Below are 25,230 nucleotides of genomic sequence, written 5' to 3' on the forward strand. Positions count from 1 at the left end.
CCATGTTGCTGCACAATACATATCAAGACTGTTTTAATTTAACCATAAAGCCCAAACCACACCAAAGGGTCGGTCGGGACAAGACTGTTTTTAAGGTAAACCACACCAATGCAACTCATTGAGTTGCAATGAGTTGCATTGGTGTGGTTGACCTTAAATCGGTTTTGTCCCAAGGAGTCCCTACCGGTCTGGTCTGGGCTTAAATTGTACAATTTGTTAGATTAATTTCCAATATCAATTAATTAAAAAAAATGCAAAAATATTAGTACTGTAGTACAAATTGCAAAATACCTTTAAATATGCATTTAGAGTTAAATTAACACACCACACCCCCACACACCATCCCCAACAGCGGGTTCAGCACAATGTCGTTATAGCGTCCGCATCCAATTTGCAGAGGCTTTGTAATAGCTCTCTCTCTCTCTCTCTCTCTTTCTCTTTCTCGCCCCTTGCTGTCAGACTTTCTGAAATCAGGACAGCCATTAACTGGAGGGTTCTCAAGGTTTTCTGGTGTCTGAGCAGCAGACGATTCACCTTGAATAGGCAGCCTGTTGAGGTGCCTTCGGAAATGAGTGCGGCGGTGATGGTTAGACATACAGTATGTGCCGCGATGATCATTTGGAGAAATCGGGCCTTGACATGGACTTGAGTGATGGTGCAGATTATACAGTGAATATATATATGGACTCCAATAATAATGACTGCGGTCATATCCTTGGCGTTCATTTATTGAGGTCGAGTTCTTCAACAGGATGCCAGAAAGGTAGTGTTCTAGGATTGCTTGCCAGGTGTGATGATATATATATATATATGGCAGTGGTTTTCAACCCTTTTCATATCGAGACCCATTATGTATTCTGCTTTTGAGCCACAGACCACAGAATGTCTGTTGAGCCACAGAATGTCTTGCATTCAAGACACTTGCCTTGTGTCTGACACCTGACATGTGTCTGAACACAGCTTTGATGGATGTGTTCTGCCCCCCCCCCCCCCTCCCCCCATCAAACGAAATCTTTGGTCAAATAATATGGGCTTGGAAGCCCCAGTAAGGGCATAGGGTCGACCCCACCCGCTCACCTCCGGCCCACCCCCTCCTGTTGCTGCGGCCATCTTGGAAACTAAACGCAATATAAACAAAGGGAGAAGGATGGGGCCGAGAATGGCCCTTATTGATGAGATTTAGCCTCTCAGACTCAAAACTAAAGAATATGTACACATTTCCATGCTGTATTGATGTTGAGAGATGGGAGATAACAGGCAAACATTGATCAAAATAACAATTCTTCTACATTCTCCAATTGTGTAGACTTCTTGTAAATTAACTTAAGTAATACAGATGTTAAACAATAATTTGACTATTGAGAGTGCACTCAAGAGATCTATAAGAGTCCATTTGGTTACCAACTCTCCTTCATTTAGCAGGGGACCACCTGGAACCCCCTCAAGGAACAATGGTGGTCCCCGGACCACTGGTTGAGAACCACTGATATAGGGGAAACATTGTGTCACTCGTCAATATCATTGAGTTTAATATTATGAACTTCTGAATATTCATTGAATTATATATATTTTTATATTTGCACGTTTTCTGCGAACTGTGCCAACCTATCTCCATATTTTGTTCATAGGAGTAAGCGAGCCAGAGAGGTGATGATGATGGTGTATTATTTTCCCTTAAATAGTTTACATAGTTTCAATATCGCAATATTTATTTTTATTTCACCCATTATAATAATGAATTGGTAAAAAGTGGCATACATATACACATATGTTATATATATACAGATAACTAATTAAGGCTTTACATTCAGCCTCTATTTGATAGGCGGCATATCGAATTGAGGTTCTATGATGAACAGCTCAGCGAGTGGTTAATCCTACGCTATCCTCAAAAGGCTGAAGTCCTTTCATTACCTAGACGGTTGGGATTGAACCCAAGATGGTGGAAAGGCTATGGTTGATGAACCTCCTCTTTTCATGTTATTGTGTGCACAAGGTTACGCTTAGGTTTCATGTTCCAAAATAGGAGTTCTGAATCAAGTTAGGACTATTCAAGATACGACTGGATGGTATTATTCATTAACACTTGAACCCCAGCATTCAATTTATGGAGTGAACATTTGGCAAAAATAGGCAAACTCGGCGTGTCACAACTCACAACGCAACAGTGTGAGCTTGTTGAACGGGTATTGTTTTGGTGAAGACATTTGGAGTAAACGGAAATGAGCAGTCCAAGTACAGAGCCAACTCCCGTCCAATTTAGAGGGTACTGACTGACAAAAAACTACCCCATTGGCCTGACTATAAGACAGTTTTTTTCCAATGGAAATATCCTAAAAAACGGGGTTCTATTATAATCGGGGACTAGACTATTTGACATTCAAGTTATTTTTCCACAAAAGAGTATAGAAATGGGGGTCGTCTTATAATCAGAGTCGTCTATATTCGGCACAATATGGTACTTTCAGCCCCTTGACAGCCCATACATCCAAACAGAAAAGTCAGATTGCATTAAACGATGTTAAATACAATCAGGTACAAGCAGCGAAATGTTGGTTTGACAAGACGTTGCAACACTATCCCTGCAATATGCACAAGGTAACAATAAGAATAGTACTGGATTTAAAAGTGAACATGTAAAAACAAGTATAGTTGTTGCAGATTATTAATGCAGCATTTAATATTAAAAAACATGGCTATCATGTATTTGAAAATGACAGAAGTCTTGGAATCATCTATTACTCTACTACAGTATGTAGTTATGTATTATTACAACACGTCACATCGTGATGCATTGCAAGCTTGTAGATATGCTATATTTAACACATTTCCAATATTTCCAATATTTCTTTTTTATATATTTTTATTTATTTATTTTTTCACCTACCTGTAAATGCACAAAACTGGGACGATTGGGTTAAAGTGGTTGTGGTTAACAATTTAAGATTGTTGACTTGTGAATGTTAATCTAGGCATTGGCATGTGCAAAGAGAACATACAGATTATGCAGAGTTGACGGTGTAGACTTTAAGGAAGGTTATTCCAAACAGCATGGTTCAAAAAGAAAAACATTCAGGTTAACATGTGGAAACAAGATATTTGAGTCCCAGTTTTCTCTTTTGATCAGTTTTACTGTGGAAATGAAGTTTCAATGTACACATTACCAGTAACTCAAAAGTGCTTGTACTCATTTTGTTTGCCCACAGGAGAGTGATTTTTCATGTTGTCTTTGAAAGCCCAGGAACCTGACTCAATTGCGTTCTGTGTAAGTGAGCCACAAACTCAGTTCTGTGCCTGTGTTGTTGCTGAGATGAATTAAGATCCGAAAGAAGTGCATGGACCTGATTTTAAATATAACTTATTAAAGGGAAATACACACGTATAATATACCATATATGATAAGGTATCATTGTCAATTATCACCATTTCAGCTTTGACACTGTGTCAGACATATTTTTACATTTTATTTTAATTACCGGTATCAATTTCTCTAAAAAAAAATAGAGATTCATAAAAGAAGGGGGGAAGAATCTAGAATGTATGTATTCCCAAAATTCTGAATAGCTTGACAAATAGAGGGGGTAATTTTAGAGTGGCAGATTGATTGATTGATTGATTGATTGACTGATTGGTTGAGGCAAATTCACCAAATAATTAAAGAATAATGTCCAAGGACAGACTATGCTACTGTGTAGACACTAAGTGCAATACACTAGACACTACACTAGGTCATCCTTTAGGTCAGGCTTAATTAAATTGATGACCTGGGGTGGTCGTTTTACCTGCTGGGATGTACTGTAATCTTAACAACAACAACAACTTATCACCTCTCTTAGTGATAATATTGTTCATACATTAGTTCACTATGCAAAGCCGAAACTGAGAGGCAATCCCATGTGTTGTTGTTTTTCCCTGCCTTTGTTTGACACAAAGAGATATAGACGGATCATTAATTCTCTGCACTTGTCTTTTCTCCATCTTAATAAGACTTAATAGTTTCTCATGCGCACAGCTCATTTCCATATTTCATTGATGTAGCTAGCATGTTAAGTTAGTTTTTTGGTTGGGGGTGAGATGGAAGTGAAAAATTCAGTTTTTATTATATCTCAACTTCTCAAGCGTTTGACGTAGTCTTGTACTGTAGAGGCCTGGGCCTTTTCAGTGTGTACAGAGCTGAATGTTTTCAGCTGAAAGATTTTATTCTTTATTTAGTTTCTTTTTGTTTTGGGTGTGGGGCTGGGGGTGATGGACGATGGTAGTTATAGAAAGTATTTTTGGGGGGGCATTTTTAATGACCTCTGCTGAGCTTTTATGTTCCCCTTTTGAAATGGGTTTTCTCAAATGTCCCCCACTGATCAATAGCCTTTTGTACAAGAAAACCCATTTGCTACGAGGCTTGGTGAGTTGTCTACCATGGTCTGCTTCAAAAGGTGTGTGGAATAAATGTAGTGAGATACAGACCCCTGTTACCTTGTATGCCCTAAATTCAGCATCCGTCTTGTCTGATGCAAGGAGGCTACGATTTATTATATTAACTCAGGGGTAATGATAATATGGGTTATTTATTTGGGTAATTTCCGCTTGGGTTTCTGCTGGCAGATAACTGGCAGGTCTTATTTATGGCTGTTGATAGTAAAAATTGAATAGTTTGATAAATGCTGTAGTGTCCATGTTCGTTTCTTGGGAATTTAATCACAGCAATAAAAACATGAAATTAAGAGTAATTCAATGATTTCCATGACATATTTAAAATATATATTTTTAAATCTATTATATTACTTATAACGTGTACAGTATTAAACTTTATCCTGAACAAAACACGGCTAATTACAGTTAAACACTGTAATTATTTAAGAAATTATACGACTATGTACTATGCTTGAAAAATGATACCTGGCACAACAGACAATTATGTAATTGTATTATGGTATATCTCTCTAATTATATTTAAATGATGTAACAAATTACCGGAATATCATATAATTATAGTATTGTTTAGGTGCGGTTGTCAATTCAATATATATCTATATATATATATATATATATATATATATATATATATATATATATATATATACTACTTGCAATAATGGACTGAAATGAAATAAAATGCAAATAAGACGTAAAAGGATGGTATATAAAATGCATAGTGGGAGAAGGTATACGGTACGCCTATATATATATTTATATATATATATATATATATATATATATATATATATACACACACACACACAGTGACAGTACATAACACATTACACAATACAGTACACTTAGCACACTGTATTATAATGTACATTATTATACAAAATAATGATTATTTACCGATTTATATCGTTGTCGGGCAGAAACCCATTTAGACCAAACGCTGATTAAAAATGTCAGTGGTGCTCAACCTTTTTCACGTCAAAGACCCCCATAATTATCTGTATTTGACTGCAGATTTGAGTTAAAAACGTTCGCTCTTAAAGAATATATATTCAAAGATTTGCGCATCTACAAGCTTGTAGATCTGCTATTTTTCAATATAGCATAATGCACCAAAAGGGGTTCCCGTTCTGAATGGGTTAACTCCATATAACCTTTTGTGTGTGTTTCAAACAGGGGTCTGGGGACCACCGGTGCAGAGCATTTAACCAAATGGACCCTTATAGATCTTTAACTATTAAGAGTTACTTTTGAATAATTGTTATTCTGATTAATGTTTGCCTGTTATCTCTCCTATGGTACCAAAATCAATACAGCAGGGAATTGTGTACAAAATCTTATCCAAAGATGACAAAATATTCTAAGTGTTGGTCTGAGAGGCTGAATCTCATCAAAAGTTGGTCCGTGGCTCAAATGCTGAATAGATAATGGGCTGTATGTTGTCGACCTACATTGGTTTAGAAAAAGTATAGGACATTACTCCAATTTAAAGAAAAACCTCTTCGTATTATAAAGGCGAATCAACAGGGGGGAGAATAATTATTTGGCTGTGTATTAAAATATTGATTGACCACCAATTTTATTTCATGATAATTAGGTAGAAAAGCATCCCTATTGCTAGGAAGTCTAACAAAGAACAAGAGGCAAAATGTAACAATGAACACGCAATACCAATTCAACACCACACGATGCTCACTTGACCCTCTACACAAACCCTGTAATTACATTGCATAATGTCAAGATGCTGTGGTTAAAATAGCATTTTGCCTTGCAGCCCAAAACACATTCATTGTCAGAAAAGGGGAAAGGTACAAATACAGAAAACAACCGTTTTCAAAATGTATTTGTCACACACCCACACACTCACATACTTGCATACAGATTTAGTTCACACAGTAATATAAATAGTTCACATCTTCTCTACCCGGAATCATATTGCTCTCTCCCTGATGTACGTGCTCTAAAAAGTATTCTGGCCTTGCCAGATAAATAAAGGGATGTCTTCTTTCTTAAGCTGAATTTATTTACTCCATCTGGTGAGGTTGTTGTTTATAAAAAAAAAGAACAGATCAACAAGCTAAAAAGAGCTGCATTTACACGTGTTGTTTGCTTTCAGATCTGTTCCTTTTTGGCGAGCAACACCGTCATACATATTTTTGTTAAAGTTAAATCACTATTTTCTGATGTATGCATTGCTATAGAGTATTTGTTCAGTAACAAGAGTCTCCCCTTCTCTCCAGCTCTTCAATAAACAGCCTTCAGTAGTGCAATCAGTTATATAAGAAACAAACATTAGTCAGTTCACTCTCAAGTGTTGGTGACAGAAGAAATATAAAATAAAAATATAACGAAAAATACCTCAGCTATCACAGAATTACCGTAGTTTTTAAATATTTAATCAGATTTATCTAAGTAAGAAGTATCTTTTTTATTACAATATAACACCACAAGAATACGATTATTTTGAGAGTATTCTGGTGCAAAATGGAGTATTTTCATTACCAAATGTGTTGTGGACAAAGGTGTTTTTAGTGCACGTTCGTGTTCATTTCATGTCCGAGTATACCGTCATTGATGAGGTTCCTTTGTGTGATTCTTAATACAAAGAATATACACATATAGATATTTTTATTTATTATTTTTTTTTTACATTTGGTTTTACATTTTATGATAACAAATCTTTCTTTTTCAAGGGTTTTTCGATTTGAACCTCACATTTAGATTTCATGATTCATTTTCCCCACCACGGTGTAAAATGTAAAATGGCGGCTTAACACACGTAAGAATGAGTACAAAACCCCAAAATGGCTCCAAGTTAAGTAACCAAAGGCCTGCTCGATATCCTCCCTGACCAATCGGAGTTCATGGATCTGTGCCTCACGGCACAGATGCAGAAGCACGCTTTTGATTGGCTACTGGAAACGGGGTCTAAGCACACCATTGGCTCACACCGTCACAGAGCTGTTTGACAGCAGTGTGGGGTTACTAGGGCGAACAGCATAGTTCGTTTACCTCGTGCCACCCGCTGAGCATTTCAGGATTTCAACCAATCACGCCGACCCAGCGTGAGGTGTTATTGTTGTAAAATGCTCAGGGCTTGTGGTAAACAACTCATGTACTGTATTTTGAGCGCAGTGTGCAGTCCTTGAGTCCCTCCGTTATGGAGTATGCCAACACCTGTGAGAATTGCATCCAGATACACTGTACCGCCTGCAAAACAAATCATGGCTCTATTTTATTCCCCTTGATATATATGTGTGTGTGTGTGTGTGTGTGTGTGTGTGTGTGTGTGTGTGGGTGTGTGTGGGTGTGTGTGTGTGAGTGCTGCAAAAGGTGACGGTCCTCAACCCCTTAGGCTTTTCCTTTAGAAGTATTGAGACGTTTTGGTGTTCCAGAAGCGCTATAGTCCTATTGAAAGCGGCTGTGCCTCACCACGCTCCAGCCTGGAGTAGAGAATGGGGACGCCATGTGCGGTTTCATGGTCCCTCGTAGTGATGAGTTTTTCTAGGGTGCACACACTGATCCGCCCCCAAGATGGCATAATTAGCTTTATCCATCAGCCATTCAGGTGTGTCCACATGGCTCCGAGGGAGGGCGGCCATTGTTTTGCTGACAACCGGAGTTCTCTTTCTCTCCCTCCGGGCCCGCTTTCCCCTTTCTCCTCAATTCCCAGTCTCGGGGGTAAATGGATGGCATGCGATGCGGGAGATTGGAGGTGAGAGCCATATCGGTTGCCGGAGACTCGCTAATGCAAACTCCAAACTGCTATGTATTCACCATTCACAGTCAGCGCCCACACAGTAATCAGATAGCTAGCCAACTGACAACTAGCAGTGGAGCGGAATGCAGGCGAGCGGGGAGGGATGGAGGGCAAATCTAATGGCCAGCCATTGTTTGTGTTGCTTCCATGAGCATAGACCCTCTCTGTCTATGTCTCTGTCTCTCCCTCTCCCTCTTCCTATCTTTCTCTCTGTCAATTCATTATTGTGAGATACTTTCTAGCAAGAGCCTAGTTGTTGTTGTTGTTTCTTCCCCCTGACATAATGATAACTCTAAAGAGGTTGGGGGGAAAAAAAATAATCTAAAAGCGGCACCGTATTTGTAAAACCTCTTAATACTGTATAATTTCATCTGCTCGATTAATTCAGCGCTGCGCTTCCAGTGCCAGTCAGTGCAGGAGAATGAAATGAGCTAAATGAAAGCCAAATAGAGGGCCGGGTGTCATCTCGGGTTAATTAAATCCCTGCCTTGAATCTGGCTCGAACATACGTACCACTTTCAGGATGATATGGGAAAAAACAACAACCCTACGCTACGTCTGCGGCATGGCTGCCAGGGGTTGATCTTGTCTAGTTTGATTAAATTACTAACCAGATATGTGGGGGACACTTTTCTGAAGCCCTGTTATATATTTTTGTCAGATGACGGTGTCATGACGGTAGTGAAAATTCTATCTATTGTACTGTACTATTGTACTGTAAGCTTGTAACAAAAACTAAAATCATTAGATTGGAACATTTTCATTTCCTGAAAGTAACTGTTTTGGACTGCGGCAACACAGCTCAGTACCCCATGTCTGTTTTAAGCGACTTGACGATGTCAGCATGCAGGCTCAGCGTTCCACACTGAATCTCCAAGGTCGTGCCGTAGCCATTCCACTGCTGATATAGCAGGGACGATTGTTTCTGCCTGAATCTGTCCTCCCAACTCCTCCCAGGATGTGGTGGTGTGTGTGTGCCTCGTCACAAACACACATTTTTTCGTTCTATTCTAGGGCCTCTTTTATTTCTTATGCAGCCAGCCAGATAGCGGCGGTGACATGTAAGCTCTCGTAGTACTAGTAGTGTAGTGTATGATTCCACGTTACTGGTATCTGGGCATGATTGAAAACTTGTAAGAGAGTGGCACTGGCTCTAAGATAACAAGCTTTCAATACATCTGGGTAAAACCGAGACAATCCCGTTTGGAACCAAGTAGAAGCTGTCGAGAATAAATATTGTTGAAAGTCTCTTATAATGGAGCTGAAATTGAGTCTCAGAAGTGTCTCATCTTTAGGAGTAATATTGGAACATTCTCCTTTGAGTTTGAATCTGTTGCTGTTAAAATATTACCTACTGTATGTGTGCCACCAAACTCAAGTTTCTGTTTTGCAAGAACAGGGCTTTTTGATGTTTCTGTTCAGTAACTTCTCGTGTCATCATTGATACAGTTTTGAGAACAGTATGGGTGTTCTGCTTGGTACAGTGGTTTGACAGGTAAACTTAGGAACAAAGTGCAGGCGATGCAACATAATATCTTTGGTATAATGTGTTAAATGTACGCCCTGAAACAGGGGTGCGTCATTATGTATTATGTACGATAACATAAAGGTACTGTACTTGTTCTCAGATAACAATGGTCCATACTCAGCATAACTATCACACCAGAGCCAGTGTGTGCTCGTGTAAAGCCTCTCAAGTGAATAATAATGTTTGACACTGCTGCCATGTTGTGGAACAGCCTTCTGCCACACATACTGTAACATTTCTAATTATGAAAGGGGCGTATAGAAGTCAGGTTTGGACTCTGTTATGAAACTGGATAACGGTTTTATAATGAAATCAGCAATGACATTGTAACTTTAGCTGAGTTTGAGTTTTGATTTATTATTTCATTTTATTAAATGGCAGTTTTTGGATTTCAATTGCAGTTTTTGGATTTCAGGACTTTCGTTTGTGTGTGTGTGTGTGTGTGTGTGTGTGTGTGTGTGTGTGTGTGTGTGTGTGTGTGTGTGTGTGTGTGTGTGTGTGTGTGTGTGTGTGTGTGTGTGTGTGTGTGTGTGTGTGTGTGTGTGTGTGTGTGTGTGTGCGCGCAGCTGTGACATCATGGCTATCGTTGTTGTGTTGGCATGACTTAAAGTGGCGTGTATCATTTTGCGTATAATTACATATCTTTCTAACCGAGATCCAGTGCAGGGGAACTTCATAGTGTTCCAAAAGGCGAGTTCCTTTTCGATTAAAGTGAATATGTCATCCTCTACATACTGTAGGCGTATGGCTACTTTCAGTATCCTACAGCTGTTGTTTTCAAGTGCTGTAGCTTGCTATTACCATCCTGCTACTGGTGCTCAAATTTCTCAAGTGACAAATTTCTCAATAGGCAATTAACAGAACTGTACTGTTCACAGCACTGCTCGGAGGGCTTCAGAACGGACTGGCTGGCCTCCTGCTGCTTCTCACTCTTAGCGTCTCCTCATGGTGCCTCATTAAGGCACAGAGAGAAACAAGCGCCTCCGACCCAACGCTACTGTAGGGCTCGGTCCAACAACACACTACGGCACCGCATTAAAGAACGCCATGTGGGCTCTGTGGCCTTCGACTGAAACACTGCTTTGACTGCTCCCAGCATTATTTTCTCACATTTTGTTTTGTTCCTGTCTCTGTTACTATATGTACTGTATTTCCCTTTTGCTTTTCAGCGAGGAAAAGACAATGGGAACTACGTTTCTAAGAGAACGAGACAGAGTGAATTGGGATTTGGGGAGAAGCAGTTTTTTTTTATTTTTTTCTACTGATTGACGTTTGAAGGTCAATTTGCGCCCTGGCCAGGACAGCAGCAAGAAACCAAAGCTGTTGAATTATGAATAACGCCATGACACAGTCAGCCTCTGTTTTCAGCCCACATCGGTTATCAATCTTGTGGCATTCCCTCGGTTGAATGTTCTGGTGCTGAATTATACATTGGCACAAGTCAAATGCAGAAGGCTGGAGAATTTACAAGTTCTACAGAATATATAATATATATACTGATTCACTGAACGAATACTCCAGCTGAGCCCTTACTACTTCTCACAGACAGACAGACAGACAGGCAGAAAGACAGACACACACACACACACACACACATCACACACCTATTTTGGTTGTTGGCTGTTGAACTGTTTGACAGATGTTCATTATTGTTTCCTCTCTGACATACGACAAATGCTATTGTTATGATAAAAAAAACCATTAAGCAATGTTGTGTTCTCTGTAAATTTGCACATTTTTCTGCCATTTGTTTTTCCATGTTGTTCCTTGTCACATTGCTACTGTACGTACTCTACAGAAGAACAGAAGGATGTGAGTGTGAGTGAGAGAGAGAGAGAGAGAGAAAGAGAGAGAATAGAATTCCACATTCTAAAACAAAATATGGCTTTGTCTTTCTTTCTTTCTTTTTTGTTTGTTGTTGTTTTCTTCCTCTACAGAGATGTTGAAGGAGCTCAACCTGCAGCGCAGAGCGAAAGACTTTACAGACCTGAAAATTATTGTTGAAGGAAAAGAGTTTGAAGTGCACCAAAATGTTCTAGCTTCCTGCAGCTTGTATTTCAAGGACCTGGTGAAAAGGTTTGCCTTCTCAACTCTTCTCCTCCCACCAGCTGTTGATCCAATCTGTTCTTTTTGTAGGGAGCATTTGTGTCGCTTCTCTTTCTTCTCTTTTCATATTCCTTTGTTTTGTTTTTCCCCCCTTTCCTTTATTTTATTTTATTGAATTTTATTTATTTCCCTCCTCCCCCCTTCTCTCTCTTGCAGGTATGTGAAGACTTTTTTGGTTCCTAGCAAAGGTGCCAGCAGCCATTCCTTCCTTCCTTCCTCCTGATCCCGCCTCAAATTGAATGTATCTATCACAAAACGCGCTACGAAAACATGAAACAAAAAAGGTCAACTTCCTCGTCTTTATCTTTCCTCCCCATGTAGAGCGAATTAACCCGCATTTTCATTTTTCTATGAACAGTGCGCACACATTCCATGACGGGATTGTTTTTTTATTTATATATATATATTTTCTGTTCAATTTAAAAAGAATTGAGTGATTTGACAAATGTCTCTTCAAGCTACTTTTTTCCCCTTTATTTTGGTGAGAAATTAAAGCCTTTCATTATGCTAATACGTAGAGTTAGTGAAATTAAAAAAGATGTAGAAGATTCAGGGGTGTAAACAAGAAACAAGAAAGTAAATGCACTTCTAAGCTAGCTTTAAAGAACAACAATCCAAGCCTTTCCCCCTAATAGACTGTTTTCTCTTTGTGTGTGTGTGTGTGTGTGTGTGTGCATGCGTGCTTGCATGCGTGTGTTTCTGTCTGTTTCTCTGTCTGTGCATGTGCATGTACTGTACAGTATGCATGCATGGGTGTGTACACTATACAGCTTCATCATAAGTGTGTGTGTGTGTGTGTGTGTGTGTGTGTGTGTGTGTGTGTGTGTGTGGCAGCTAGGCAAAGTTTTTCATACGGGTCACTCCGATATGTGTGGGCACGCATATCTGTCACTTTATTATATCCTTTGCTGCTGGGAAGAAGGAATAATATGAATCTCTAATGTCCCTGTTTCATAGCCTCGCAGGTGTATTCAGCTTTGATTGATCTACGTAGGAGCACCCTGACAGACAGACAGACAGAGAGAGAGACGGACAGAAAGACAGAATCACTAGCGGTAACTGTAAGGCCTCTGAGAATTGTGACGCTTTGCCTCACAGCACTGCGGCCTCCATGGCACGATCATCACATAGATTAGATAAGATAAGATAAACCTTTATTGATCCCCGGAGGGAAATTCAGGAAGTGCCACGTGCTACTTATCTGCTATGAACTGCAGGAGGGGCAGCCCGGGCCGCCGGGCGGCAGCCGGACAGCGTGTATCCACCAATACTCTTGATCCTACTCGGTGGGGAAAGGAATGCCCTATCAGTAAGCCACAGCGCCATGTCTAAACTGAGATGCAGTCAAACGCATTACCATCCACCACACACGCAAAGGCTCCGGGCATTTTGGCACAAAAACGTCTTCAGCGTTACACAATACCAGAACTGAAATGCCTCTTATATAGTCCATAGGTAAGGCACCTTAGTCTCCCGAGACAGACTGTTGACTTTGTGTACTTCCATTGAAGGAGTTCTGAACTGCGTGCATTGATTGTTCGCTGCCCGTGCCCATTAAATAGAGTACCTGAAAGACCCTTTCCGTGAGTGCTGGCAATTCCTTTGACTTGTAAAATAACATTTCTATAACGTGCACCTGGTAAGAAAATATTCAAATAAGTTGGAGTCGTGCTAGTATTGATGATAAGATGCACTCATCTCTATGGCATACCGTACCGTACGACTACACACATGCTCAAACGCACGCACGCTCACATGAGCGGACCATTAGAATAAAAAAGAGAAATGGAAGCGTTCCATGACCTTGGCTGTTACCACGGTAGCATCCTGGGAGACTTTTGTCACCATGGAGAGAGATGGAGACCTCATGCTGGTCAAGCTGTCCACGGGACTGTTTGGTCCCAGCGTCTTATCAGAGCTGCAGCTGCAGGTGCATTATGCATAAAGATAAGGCCCCATGCTGCAGAAGACACATGGCCCTCCGAGGAATGGGCTGAATTTCATCAAGCTCATCTCCATGCCTGCTGCTGCCTACATTCATGAATTTGTACTTTAATTTGAAAGCTTAATAGCTTTCAAATAATAGCTTAATATAATTCCAATTAACTGGTTAATTCATTGTAATGCTACTTGATATAATATTGTCATAACTTGGCCATTGCTTCCCGATGATTAGGCCAGAAAAATACATTTTCTCATCGAAGATCACACTGAGAATAGCTAATGAATTTGTCTCACTTACTGTACAACTTAAGACATCCACATTTTGACATATTTAAGTCTTTGCGTGGTGCAAGCATAAGACCCTTTGCAATAACTGCCGTGTGTCTTTACGAGGCACCTTGGCTTTTCTTAGCACACACACACACACCACTCAGCCAAACTCAAACAGGGAGAGGACGGCTCTGAAAGGTCAACGTGGGAGGGAAAGGGGGAGCAATCAAGGGAGAGAGAACAAAAGGCGAGATGTAGGCAAAGCACAGAACAAGAGGCTGAGAGGAGAGTGGTTTGATTCTGGCTGGAGACGTGTGTTGCATGTCCTTCCCCCTTTCTGCCCTCCGTACCAATCTCTCTCTCTATTATCCCATCTAGAGTAGCCAATTATTTTTCACCCCTTTTTCTTCCCAGTGTAGTCGCTTTGCGGAATGACCCCTTCCAACACATGTCTGTGTTTCATAGTGACTCAGTCCTATACCTTCTGTACCATATATATGCCATTCCCCGTTGAGGAGCGCGACCCCGGCCCTTAGGAGTACATGCAGTGATGAAGGTCACCCTCCCCACCCAGCTTCCCTCCCCCTGAACACTGGCCAAAATGTGTTCGTATACTAGTGTAGCTAGACTGGACACTAAACCGGACGCACAATGGAGGATTCGAACCCCTATAGTCTTCACGTGGTGCACTGGTACTTTACCCCATGCGCTGCGTCACCCAAGCGCCATTACCATCCGATCTAAATAAAGCGAAAACAGACTGAAAATAAATGCGTGAATACAGTGAGCAGGAGAGCCACTAGAGGCCATTTTGGAGCGTGTTGTCTGAGGCGCTGTGCCCAGCCAGGCAGACGGTTCACTGCCTGGGTCAACTCAGATCAGAGGGAGCCAGGGACCTGTCTGTCACTGAGTTATGGCCTCGCAGTGCTGCTCAGGTCAGCCTTCAGTTCATGTGGAATTATGCTGATGCCACACACATGACCCCCCCTGCGCCCCCGTCCCGGGTCGTTACGAGGTCGAACGAAAGGGAGAGATGAAAGAGAGACACGTCCGGCACCCTGAAATAAAGAGTGTACCGAATGGCCCCCGTAAGGGCACATTAGTGTCCCACTTGTTAGACTTTAAAGATAAAATGAACACTCTGAGTTTGGCTGTGTGTCGTCCTCGCGTGTTCTCGCTGTCTCCAGCCCTCGTGGCTCTCCGGGACGTCCACGCCGCTGCCCACACCGCATGTCAGCTCCTCATAAAGCATGAGTCGCTGTACACACACACACTTGTGTGTGTGTGTGCCTGTGTGTGTGTGTGTGTGTGCGTGTGTGTGTGTGTGTGTGTGTGTGTGTGTGTGTGTGTGTGTGTGTGTGTGTGTGTGTTTGTGTGTGTGTGTGCAAGAGCGCGTGCGTGCTTGTGTGGTCCCCTGCATGCCAAAGGGTCTCTGTGTGTTAAAATTACACAGGGGCCATAATTCTTGTGTGTTATCCAGGCAGGCTGCCATCAGTCAGGGAGAAAGTACAGATGTAATATCATAGGGTGAGAGAGTCAGAGTGCAGCTCCTCAGCACATGCACACGCTAACTGACACAACTAAATTACTTGGTTAAAACAAATTAAAGGTTTAATTTGTGCTAAAGCCAAACTGGCCATGCATTTAATGGCAACGTAATGATGTAAATGCATGTTTGCACAGTGTAAAGTGAATCTTCAGTTGGTAGTTTTAACATGATAATATTTTTTATCGACATTTGACATGGCTAAGACATTTACCCCCAGAGTTTAATGATGCATTTTCAGATTCATTAAAAAAGGATGATCGTTGTGTACCAAATATTTCCACAGTAAATGGCAGTAAGATGAAAGCCGGCACTAATTTGCGATAACCCAAACCCCCGATAGAGACATATACCGTAAGAACAGCGTTTTCAATGAACTGCTCAAAATTGCATCCGTTTTATGACTATGTAACGGTTCCAAACCTTGTAGGACAAATGATTGTGTTTCAGAAACGAGGCTATTATAACTCTCTCTCTCTCTCTCTCTCTCTCTCTCTCTCTCTCTCTCTCTCTCCCCCCCCACCCTCTCCTCTTTGTTCCCTATGAGTATGTGGTCCATACTGTAGTGTATCCCGTGCACAGTAACCTGCCATCGCTCTCCGCAAAACCTGAACAATGTAATGCTGCTGCAGAAATTCAGAATGTGCAAGCACGTTCTTCTTGCCCCATACCCCCCCCCCCCCCCCCCCCCCCCCCCTCCAAAAAAAGAAGAAAAAAACGATTTACCCTCTCCTTTTGCTGCAGTGAGACAGATCACCTCTGGTAATTCCATTCTACCCCTTCAGGATTTTTCAATAAGCACGCTCCACACACCTCCCCTAATTTACGGCCGCTACATCTCGTCCGTGCCACGGTAAATCTTCTTTTCTTGCACTCCTGACACACACGTTTATGCCATTTGTTTCTCTCTCGCCAACTCAACTCCCGCACACTCTCTCTCTCTCTCTCTCTCTCTCTCTCTCTCTCTCTCTGCCTGGAAGTCGTGCAGTGCGTTATGACTCAAATAGCCAGAGAGCTGTGTTAAAGCCCATTACGTTGTTGGGCCTGAACGAATACTCCAGCTGAGCCCTTACTACCGCATTGTTCTCCCAGGCAGACACGCACACACACACACGCCCAGCCCCACACTCACACCAGTGGTTCTCAACCTTGTCCGGACCCGGGCCCACTTGAAAATCGGTCAGATGGGTGGGCCTCGTAAATTTTATGATCAATCAATTGATATTGATTGATCAAAATATCAGTGTCACAATGAAAACTAACTTTACAGGTTTTTAATAACATCATTTGAGAGAAAAAAATGTACATTAAATATTATATTATCATTACAATCGTACTGTTTTGGCAGTTTTTTGAGGACCCATTTGCAATATCCTCAAGCTTCCACATCAGTGGCGAATGTGTGAAAATGCGACGTTTTGGCTCTTTTATTTGTTCGCTCTGGTGTCGTATTTTGCAGAGATTCGCAGGCGAACTGCAACATGCAATATTTCGCATTTTCAGATCGCTTATTCGCATCGCGTCACTAATTCGCCAGTGTGTAATGACCTTTAGTCTGCGAACATTTTACCGCTGAGTCGTTTATATACTATTACTCACCATCAGGATGGAATCCTGAATCGAGTTGTGCGGTAACGCGCCCTAAATGAGCAGCTTGAGAGATGTAATGACCAGATATTGTGCAAGAAAAAATGGTGGCAAACAAAAACAAGCCTTTAATGGGAACAAACGTCAGGCAGAAAGCAGGCTCTAGGGTGGGCGGCCATCTGCCATGACCGGAGAGAGAGAGAGAGAGAGAGAGAGAGAGAGAGAAAAGCAACAACAGTAGTATCAACTGTGAAGGCAATAACAATAATAGCATAGGCATAACAATTGAATAATATAATAGCAGGCCACAGTCGTATTCCATGGAAACCCTTGATCCGAAACCCCGGGGTTTGGCTTCACGATCACACCCTCGACCCCGTTGTCTTTGTCCCTTTTGTTATATGAGCCAGCCAGGATAAAAAATAGAATCAGTGTTCTTCCAGAGTGTGTCAGCACCCCAAAAGCAGCCGGAGGCCTGCTTTTGGGTCCTGACTGAGCCATGCTCTCCGGAACACTGATTCCACAGTGTACAGACAGTCTGACAGGGTCATCCAACAGAGGAACAATGTGTTTTATAGTACGCTGTCCCCACGCTGTCCCTGACTTCATAACACTTTTGGTCCCACTGGAAAACGAGTGTAGAGAGCCACTTCAAACGGATGAATGTCCCTGGTACAGTGTCACACGTAGCCTAATGCAATAGCGCCACAACCCCAGGAAGCCCACAAAACAAAAAAAACAGGCGCACCGAGCACATTATCTCCGTTTCCCTTACTTTTCTTGCTGACAGAAGAAGAAAATAATCCTAAGCGCAGCATCTGAGTAAAGCCTCTCTCTAGTCGTGTACGTATGACGTTCCACAGAATAAATGGCTTTGTAAAAAGAAGATAAATGTGTTCCTCCCGTAAAGCTTTGTTAGTTTGAAGGGATGCATTAGGAATCCTTGTTGCTCCGCATCCCCCCGGTCCCCACCCTCCCCTCTCAGCCCTGGGCCCTGCGTATATGTACTCGCCTCAGTGACAGTGCTCATTTCACCACTTTCCCTTCTCAATAAGTGGTGCATTTTTCACAAACACATTTATTTCCCTGAGTGTACCTATCTTTTATTTTTCCTCTATTTTATCTCCTCTCTCTCTCTCTCTCTCTCTCTCTCTCTCTCTCTCTCTTGCGCCTTCCCTTCATCACTTCCCTTTTTTCCCCCCACGATTTAAATTTGAATCTGCAATCAGACGTGGCGTAAATATCTCCTAAAACCTCTCTCTGAAGATGCAGATTGTCATTTCCACAAAAGTGCTCTGACAAGACAAACGGCCTGATGAGCTGCTTCCAGTTGCACTAATAGACCTGGTTGATGAGCATGCCTGTTTTTATTTCTCTCTCTCTCTTATTTCGTAATCTTTTTTTTTTCTCCCTCTTTTTAAATCTTCACTTCTGTTCTTGTCTTACCCAAACTCCCTCCCTCCGTAGCTTTAACACCGGACTACTTTTCCTCTCTCTCTCTCTCTCTCAACCTCTCTCTCAACCTCTCTCTCTCAACCTCTCTCTCTCTCTCTCCTTCTCGTGTTGCTACCTGCTCGTCAGCGCGGGGCTCTGGGTGTATAAAGGGGTGAATAACACCATGTGGCTTTTTGCTTTGCAGGAGGATTTAAAGAGTATAACTGCCTTGGTCCATCCAGAGACAAATACCATTGTCATTACTTTTAAATTTTTATTTAAGTTTTACACATATATATTTTTTTCTTTCGTTTTTTGTCCTTTCCCCCTCCCTGTGGCGTCCGTCCTGAGTGCGATCTCAACTCAACAACCACTAATGTCTCAGTTCATACACCACAGGCTACTGATGACAAAGAGGCTCTGTTTAGGTGTGGTGGTTTTGGCGAGGGGAGGGTTATTTCTTATCTAAACAACAGTCACAGAACAACCGCCCCACACCCCCCCCCACCCCCCCAACCCCCTCCCCAAGAAGGATGGCTGCTGGCAACCTGCAGAAGAACCGTCTCACCCTGCCTCCCCTACCTCTACCTTTCTTTCTTGCTCCTCTCTCTCTCTCTTCACGTACACTGTAATCATTCTTGTCCATCCGTCCGTCTGTCTGTGTGCATCACTGTCTCTCCGCCTTCTGATTGTCATGATTGTCTAACGGAAAACAAACAGGCTCCGACAGTGAAAGGGAAGAGATGTGTCCCATGCACGCGCACACACACACACACACACACACACACACACACACACACACACACACACACAGAGATGCAGAGATGAGCAGCCTCCATCCATCTTAATGCAGGCTTCTTTTCATAATGTTGATGTCCGGAGCCACAGGGGAAAGACACAATAGCAGAGGCTCCCCATTCTGTGGGGCACTGATTCCATTATTTTGCCCTTGAGTGGATTATTGTTTCACACGGGACATTAAACAGGGGTGGTGAGGCGTTATTTAACTCTCTCGTACCTCCCCGGGGGGGAGCCGTATGGGAGCTAACCTCAGCCATTCGATCCGGGTGATGTCATGGTTGGGCCGAGGTCTACAAAGCAGGCTCTGCTCCTCTTAACCCGCACATCTTAGCTTGGGCCATTAGGATGGGGTATCACTTCTATTCTCTTGCATTTCATCCATCCAGAGACATCCCGGCCCTCCCTCTCGGAGTCAAGTTGCAGCTTTGATATACAACATGCACATCAGTAATATTGTAGGTTCAGGGACGGAAAAAAGCTCTCTTACACACAGGATAACTACCACAACCATGGTGGCACTCTGTCATTGTGTCATTGCATGCATTGCACTCTCCCTTCTCCCTCTGTCTCTGTCTTTCTCTCCCTGTTTTCTGTTGTCTAGTTGATGTATTATAAGCCAGCCATGTATGCATCTCCACCTGAATACTATGCATACATGAAATCTCTCTCTCTCTCTCTCTCTCTCTCTCTCTCTTTCTGTCTTTCTCACTCTCTTACAAACACACAAAGCATGCCTTCTGGATGTGTGTGTGTGTATATATATATATATATACACACGCATGTGTATATATATATATATATATATATATATATATATATATATATATATATATATATATACATACTGTACGTAATATAGTTTAGAAATGCAATAACTTGTGTTTGCCTAATCCTCTATGTCCACAATGTACATTCTATTTCAGATGCAGCACTTGATTATTATTACAGTGCAAATCTGCTAGCCCCATAGAACACTAGAAACCATATCCAAAGTTGTGTTCCCTCTCCCTCTCCTGCTCTACGTTATCTTACTGTGTAACACTTCTGTTATTTTCTTCCTCCCCACTCGTATGGTCCCTGGTGGGAGGGGGGGGGGGACTGTGAGTGTCGTCCCGTACTGTACTGTACTGTACTGTAGGTGTACTGTGTGTGTACTAGCCAACAACATTGTCTCCCCATCCTGTTCTGAATGTGTATTACAGTATACAGCAGACACATGTTCCAACCCCCGGAATCTGTCCTAAACCCCCTTCCTCTCTCTCTCTCTCTCTGCCGTGATTGGTCGGCCAGGTCGTTGGGGGAGACGAGGAGTGGGGAGAAGCTGGAGCTGACGATGAGCAACATCGACGCGGACGTCATGGAGCAGCTGCTGGAGTTCGTCTACACGGGGTCTCTGGTCATCGACGCGTCCAACGCCAAGATGCTGCTGGAGTCGGCCAGCAAGTTCCAGTTCAGCACCTTCTGTAAAGTCTGTGTCTCTTTCCTAGGTAAGAAATCCCTACAGAGGACAAGGAAGGTGTGTTTGTGTGTGTGTGTGTGTGTGCGTGCGTGCGTCCGTAGACAGTGTGGTGTTTGTTTTTCCATGCACTATGTGTGTGTGTTGGCGCTTGCACATACTGTACAGTGCAGGGGTACGCATGTGCATGTTATTGAGCTGTTCCCCTGTGACCTTTTATTAATATGCACAGCAACAGCTCCAAGTTCTTCAAAGGCTGTCTTGTGCTGCCTCACTACGCAGAGTTTTGCGAGGCAAGGCGACTTGTGCAGGAAACCTGAATTTCCTCATGGTCCCTGGCACTAAACCATGGCTCATATAGTTTTTGTCAGCTTTCCAAAGCTAGCAGGCACTGCTGTTGCTGGGAGAGCGATAGAGAGGGAGAGAATCATGCTCACTCCCTTAGCTAGGCACAGTGCCTGTGATGCTATCCCAAGAGCTGGACCAGGCACCAGGGCAGATTTATAAAAATGCCAAGGAACAATTGTCACTTAAATGTCAAATCCTCTGACTTGAACCTCAGAGGAATGAAAGGGGAAATACAGATAGGGTTGATTGTCAGACAAGATCAGGGAAGGGATAGAAGATAGAGACTTGGAGGTGTTAAGGCAGATTTATATTTAGTTGTGTGTCGGTGTTGTGCATCAAAGCTAGCGAATTAATCTACAAGCTCACAATGTGTTGTACTGCTGCGTGTTGTGAGCTTGTAGATCGTCACCAAAAGCCCTCGGTTGGGAGCAGGGATGGGAGGTGAAAGGGGGACGGTGAAGGATGTGTGGGGGGCAGGGACCCAAGGGGTCAAAATGAAAATCAAATGGCATGTCACAGATTTCCAGGCGCCAGCGGACCAAAAGAGACTGCAAATGTCAGGCTTTGCATTCCATTTAAGAGCGATTGTTTGGGGTTTCCATAACACATGGGGCCATAATGGCTGTTTCTGAGCAAAAAGGTCAGAGCCAGGGAAATCTGTGAAAAGACGGTAGCAGCTTGCCTTGCATTGATTCGACTTTTCCTTCCCCTCCGGGCAAACATACAGACTCATGGCTCTGTTGTGAAAACGAAGAAAGCCATTTGTGGAATTGACTTCTACAGAAACGTCAAACTATTCTTCCTGAACAAGATTCATGACATTTCGGCACATTGGGTGGGTGGGTGGGTAGCGAGGGATAAACAGGCACACCAGTATGTCCTTGAGCAAAGAGAAATTGATGCAGAGTCAGACATGTCACAAGTCTGTAGCAAATAGACTGAGGGTAAAATAACAAATCACTAACACTACATCTACCTGCTGCCTTTATGCGGAGAATTTCAGAAAAAGTCACTTTTATTGTTCCCTCAGAATACAGCGTTTTGTGAGTTACTGGCTTTTGCCCCCCAAGCACAGAAAGATGGAAATCAGGCCTTTAATCATCGTTGTGCAGAGGAATCACTGTCAATTTGAAGAGCAGGAATCATAGGTTATTTTCATAACTAGACGTCACACAAGTGAATTGGAGGATCCGTCATATTTCATTTCTTATTAAGGCTTCATCCTGGGACTGCAGGTTTCCAACATAGTCTTTGGATTCACCCATTTCCCTTATTACCAATTTTTCTTGTTCCTATTATTTTCTTTCCCCCATGTGAATGATTCAGCAGCCGGTGCCTCACAACAACTTACCAACATTCACCCCTGGTTTATTTTAGGGATTCGTTTATTCTGGGTTTTTTGCGGAATTTGTGCATTATAGATAGTATTGTGGAGGGAGAAAGGCAAGGGAGGTGAGACTGACAGATTGAAATCTAGGGCATGATTGTGAAATCAAGCTCACATGAAAGTAACTAGCCACAACATGTGTTTTGGTGACCTCATGTCAGTGTGACATAGCAGGTCAAAGTTATTGCCAAGACGTTTAACAATACATTTTCTCCACAGCTGGTGAATTTACCTTTTTTTACTTTTACTACAGCCCCACTATAGGGTTTTAAACCGTCCTTACAGCGTGTGTGTTCTGTTGAGTGACACGAACGGGCAAGAACAAGACCTGATAAGAAACAACTTCCTTACTGTCAACACATGACAGAAATGTGGATATTCCACTGTGAATCATCACTGCCTCTCAGGAGCCCGGCATAAAGTAGCAACAAAACAGGGAACAGTCAAGAGGGCCGACTGAAGTGACATTTTCCCTGGTTTAGAAATATTTGTTTATATTAGATACCTTTTGGAGGCAGATATAGAGAGACAGAGTGCTTCAGTGAGACGGGATTTGGTAACTAGAAATATTTGTTTATACTAGATACCTTTTGGAGGCAGATATAGAGAGACAGAGTGCTTCAGTGAGACAGGATTTGGAAACTCAGGGTGAAGAGGGGGCAGGATACATGATGCAACACATGTCAACATATTTCGACATGCAGTCGAAATCAAATTGTGGGACAGGACTGCCCACTCTAGTCAATTGCTGGTGTGAGTGTTTGTTCAGTCTCCATGTCTCTCCAGCGCTTTATTAAACAGAAAATGCATTCTCAGGTCGGGATACCACTTTTATGCAATTTGGATAGAGACCTCAGACAGGATACAGATTAAATAAGTGGAATTGGAAGTGATGACACAAAGACACGAGCAGACACAATTAGAACTGGAACACTATTAAAAAAAAAAGCTCATAAATTGGTACTAATCTTGCAACCCACCTGATACATGTGTTTTCTGTTTATTAAAGAGCAGGAGAGATGGGGAGACACTTGTTACTGAACTAACACTATAGCTATGATTACTATCAGAATATAGTTGTGTTGAATTGTAAACTGTACATTTGAGAGAGTATGTTTTGGCTTCACTCCTACTATAAAACCTGTTATATAGTTGTTTTGCCCAGATGATTGATAGTCTTAAAAAAAATCAGTTTGAGCTGTGCAGCCTTTTTTTGTCTGCATTTGGCTCGGGTCCTGCTCTGCACTCACCTGACACAACAGCTCAATCAAACAGCATGACAGACGGTGCATTGGTTACGACACAGCCTCGTCTCCCCAGTGACCCAGGCTTTGATGCGATATGAAGCCCACTTTTATTTGGCCTTTTGTTTTGTAGTGAGTTAGGAGATGTTAGGTGACCTTTACTGAGCGATATTTGTTTGGAAAAGGGCCCTCGGTGTTACTGTCCTCCTCCATAAAAGTCCTGGCTTCGTTTCCCCTCTGATGCATGTTGTTTGATCAGACCTCTCGCGGTGGCCGTTAACCAGGGTGGCCAGTGTGGGTGCGTGCGTAATGCGGTACTGTATGTGTGCCTGGCTCACAACTGTATCTATGTGTGAAGGGTTTTGGGCAACTACAAATATGTAAATATAAACACAATCGGCGCTGGGATTTCTTTCAAAATAGAAGCTCGGGGTGCTGGGCAGATATGGCAGCTTTTACTCTGAAAGCCGGGGGCTTCCGTTCCGTGCAAAAACCGGGAGGCATAATGTTGCTTTTGCTTGCTTACCTTACTATGATTACGATCGAGTCTTAATATTCCAGGCGAAGTCAGAAATGAAGACAGAAGTATAGCCATCTGGTCAAAACCACGGAGAGCTCCCTAGATTGCGCGTGGCGAGCCTTTCTTTCTGATCGCTAAACAGGGAAGTGAACGGGACCGTGCATGTGTGAAGGAAATATTTTTTTCTTCGTTTTATATCAATGAAAAAGTGCTAGGACGTCTAACCCCTTCGAAAACGAGTTGCTGCAACTCAAGGGGCTTATCCTCTATTGAAATTTCTTGCGTCCTTTCCAACAAAGCAAGGTCTTGTCAATGTCAAAGTAATGTCAATGCTCACCACAGATGACCAGCGCATCACATCCTGTCCCTGCTGGTGATTTCTTAGATACACTCGGGGGGGGCCTCCACAGATCTGACAGGTCTACTTGAAAGTGCCCCAGCTAATCCCGACTGCCGCTCCCTGCCATCCTGCGCCGACTGCCGTGGCTATGAGCGATCGATTCCCCTTGTTGTTTGTCCCTGGAGCAGTTTTGAGTTATTATACGTGCACTCCCTTTAGTCTCAGGCAGATACACACCTTGATAGGCCATGGAGTTTACACGCTCTCCCTCCAGCTGCATCTCTCTCTCTCTCTCTCTCCCTCTCTCTCTCTCGCTACCTACAGGAGATGTATCCTCTCCTTTCATATTTTTTTTCCATCAATGTCTGAAGGATGCTCTTTTTCAGTTTTAACCCGCCTGTCTTCATACGTTTCACTCTCTCCTTCGTTCTTTCTCTCTCTCTCTCTCTGAATCTCTCTTTCTGTCACACTCTAAGTGTGCCATGCCTGGGTCGCCTCCCTTATGTTTTTCCCCTCCGGGCTGTGTGTGAG

The 25,230-nt window shown here is 42.6% G+C and overlaps 1 protein-coding gene across 1 annotated transcript in view; it reads left to right on the plus strand.

Moving 5' to 3' along the window:
* The window catches only part of klhl29 (kelch like family member 29), a 297,174-nt gene that overhangs the window by 174,892 nt on the left and 97,052 nt on the right, over nt 1-25,230 (plus strand). The window contains exons 6-7 of the mRNA XM_080791254.1: nt 11,654-11,792; nt 20,695-20,891. Coding sequence (XP_080647380.1) covers nt 11,654-11,792; nt 20,695-20,891 — 336 coding nt within the window. The remainder of the gene's footprint in view (nt 1-11,653; nt 11,793-20,694; nt 20,892-25,230) is intronic.

Source organism: Protomyctophum bolini (genome assembly GCF_963924005.1).
Source record: "Protomyctophum bolini genome assembly, chromosome: 19".
Lineage (NCBI taxonomy): Eukaryota > Metazoa > Chordata > Actinopteri > Myctophiformes > Myctophidae > Protomyctophum > Protomyctophum bolini.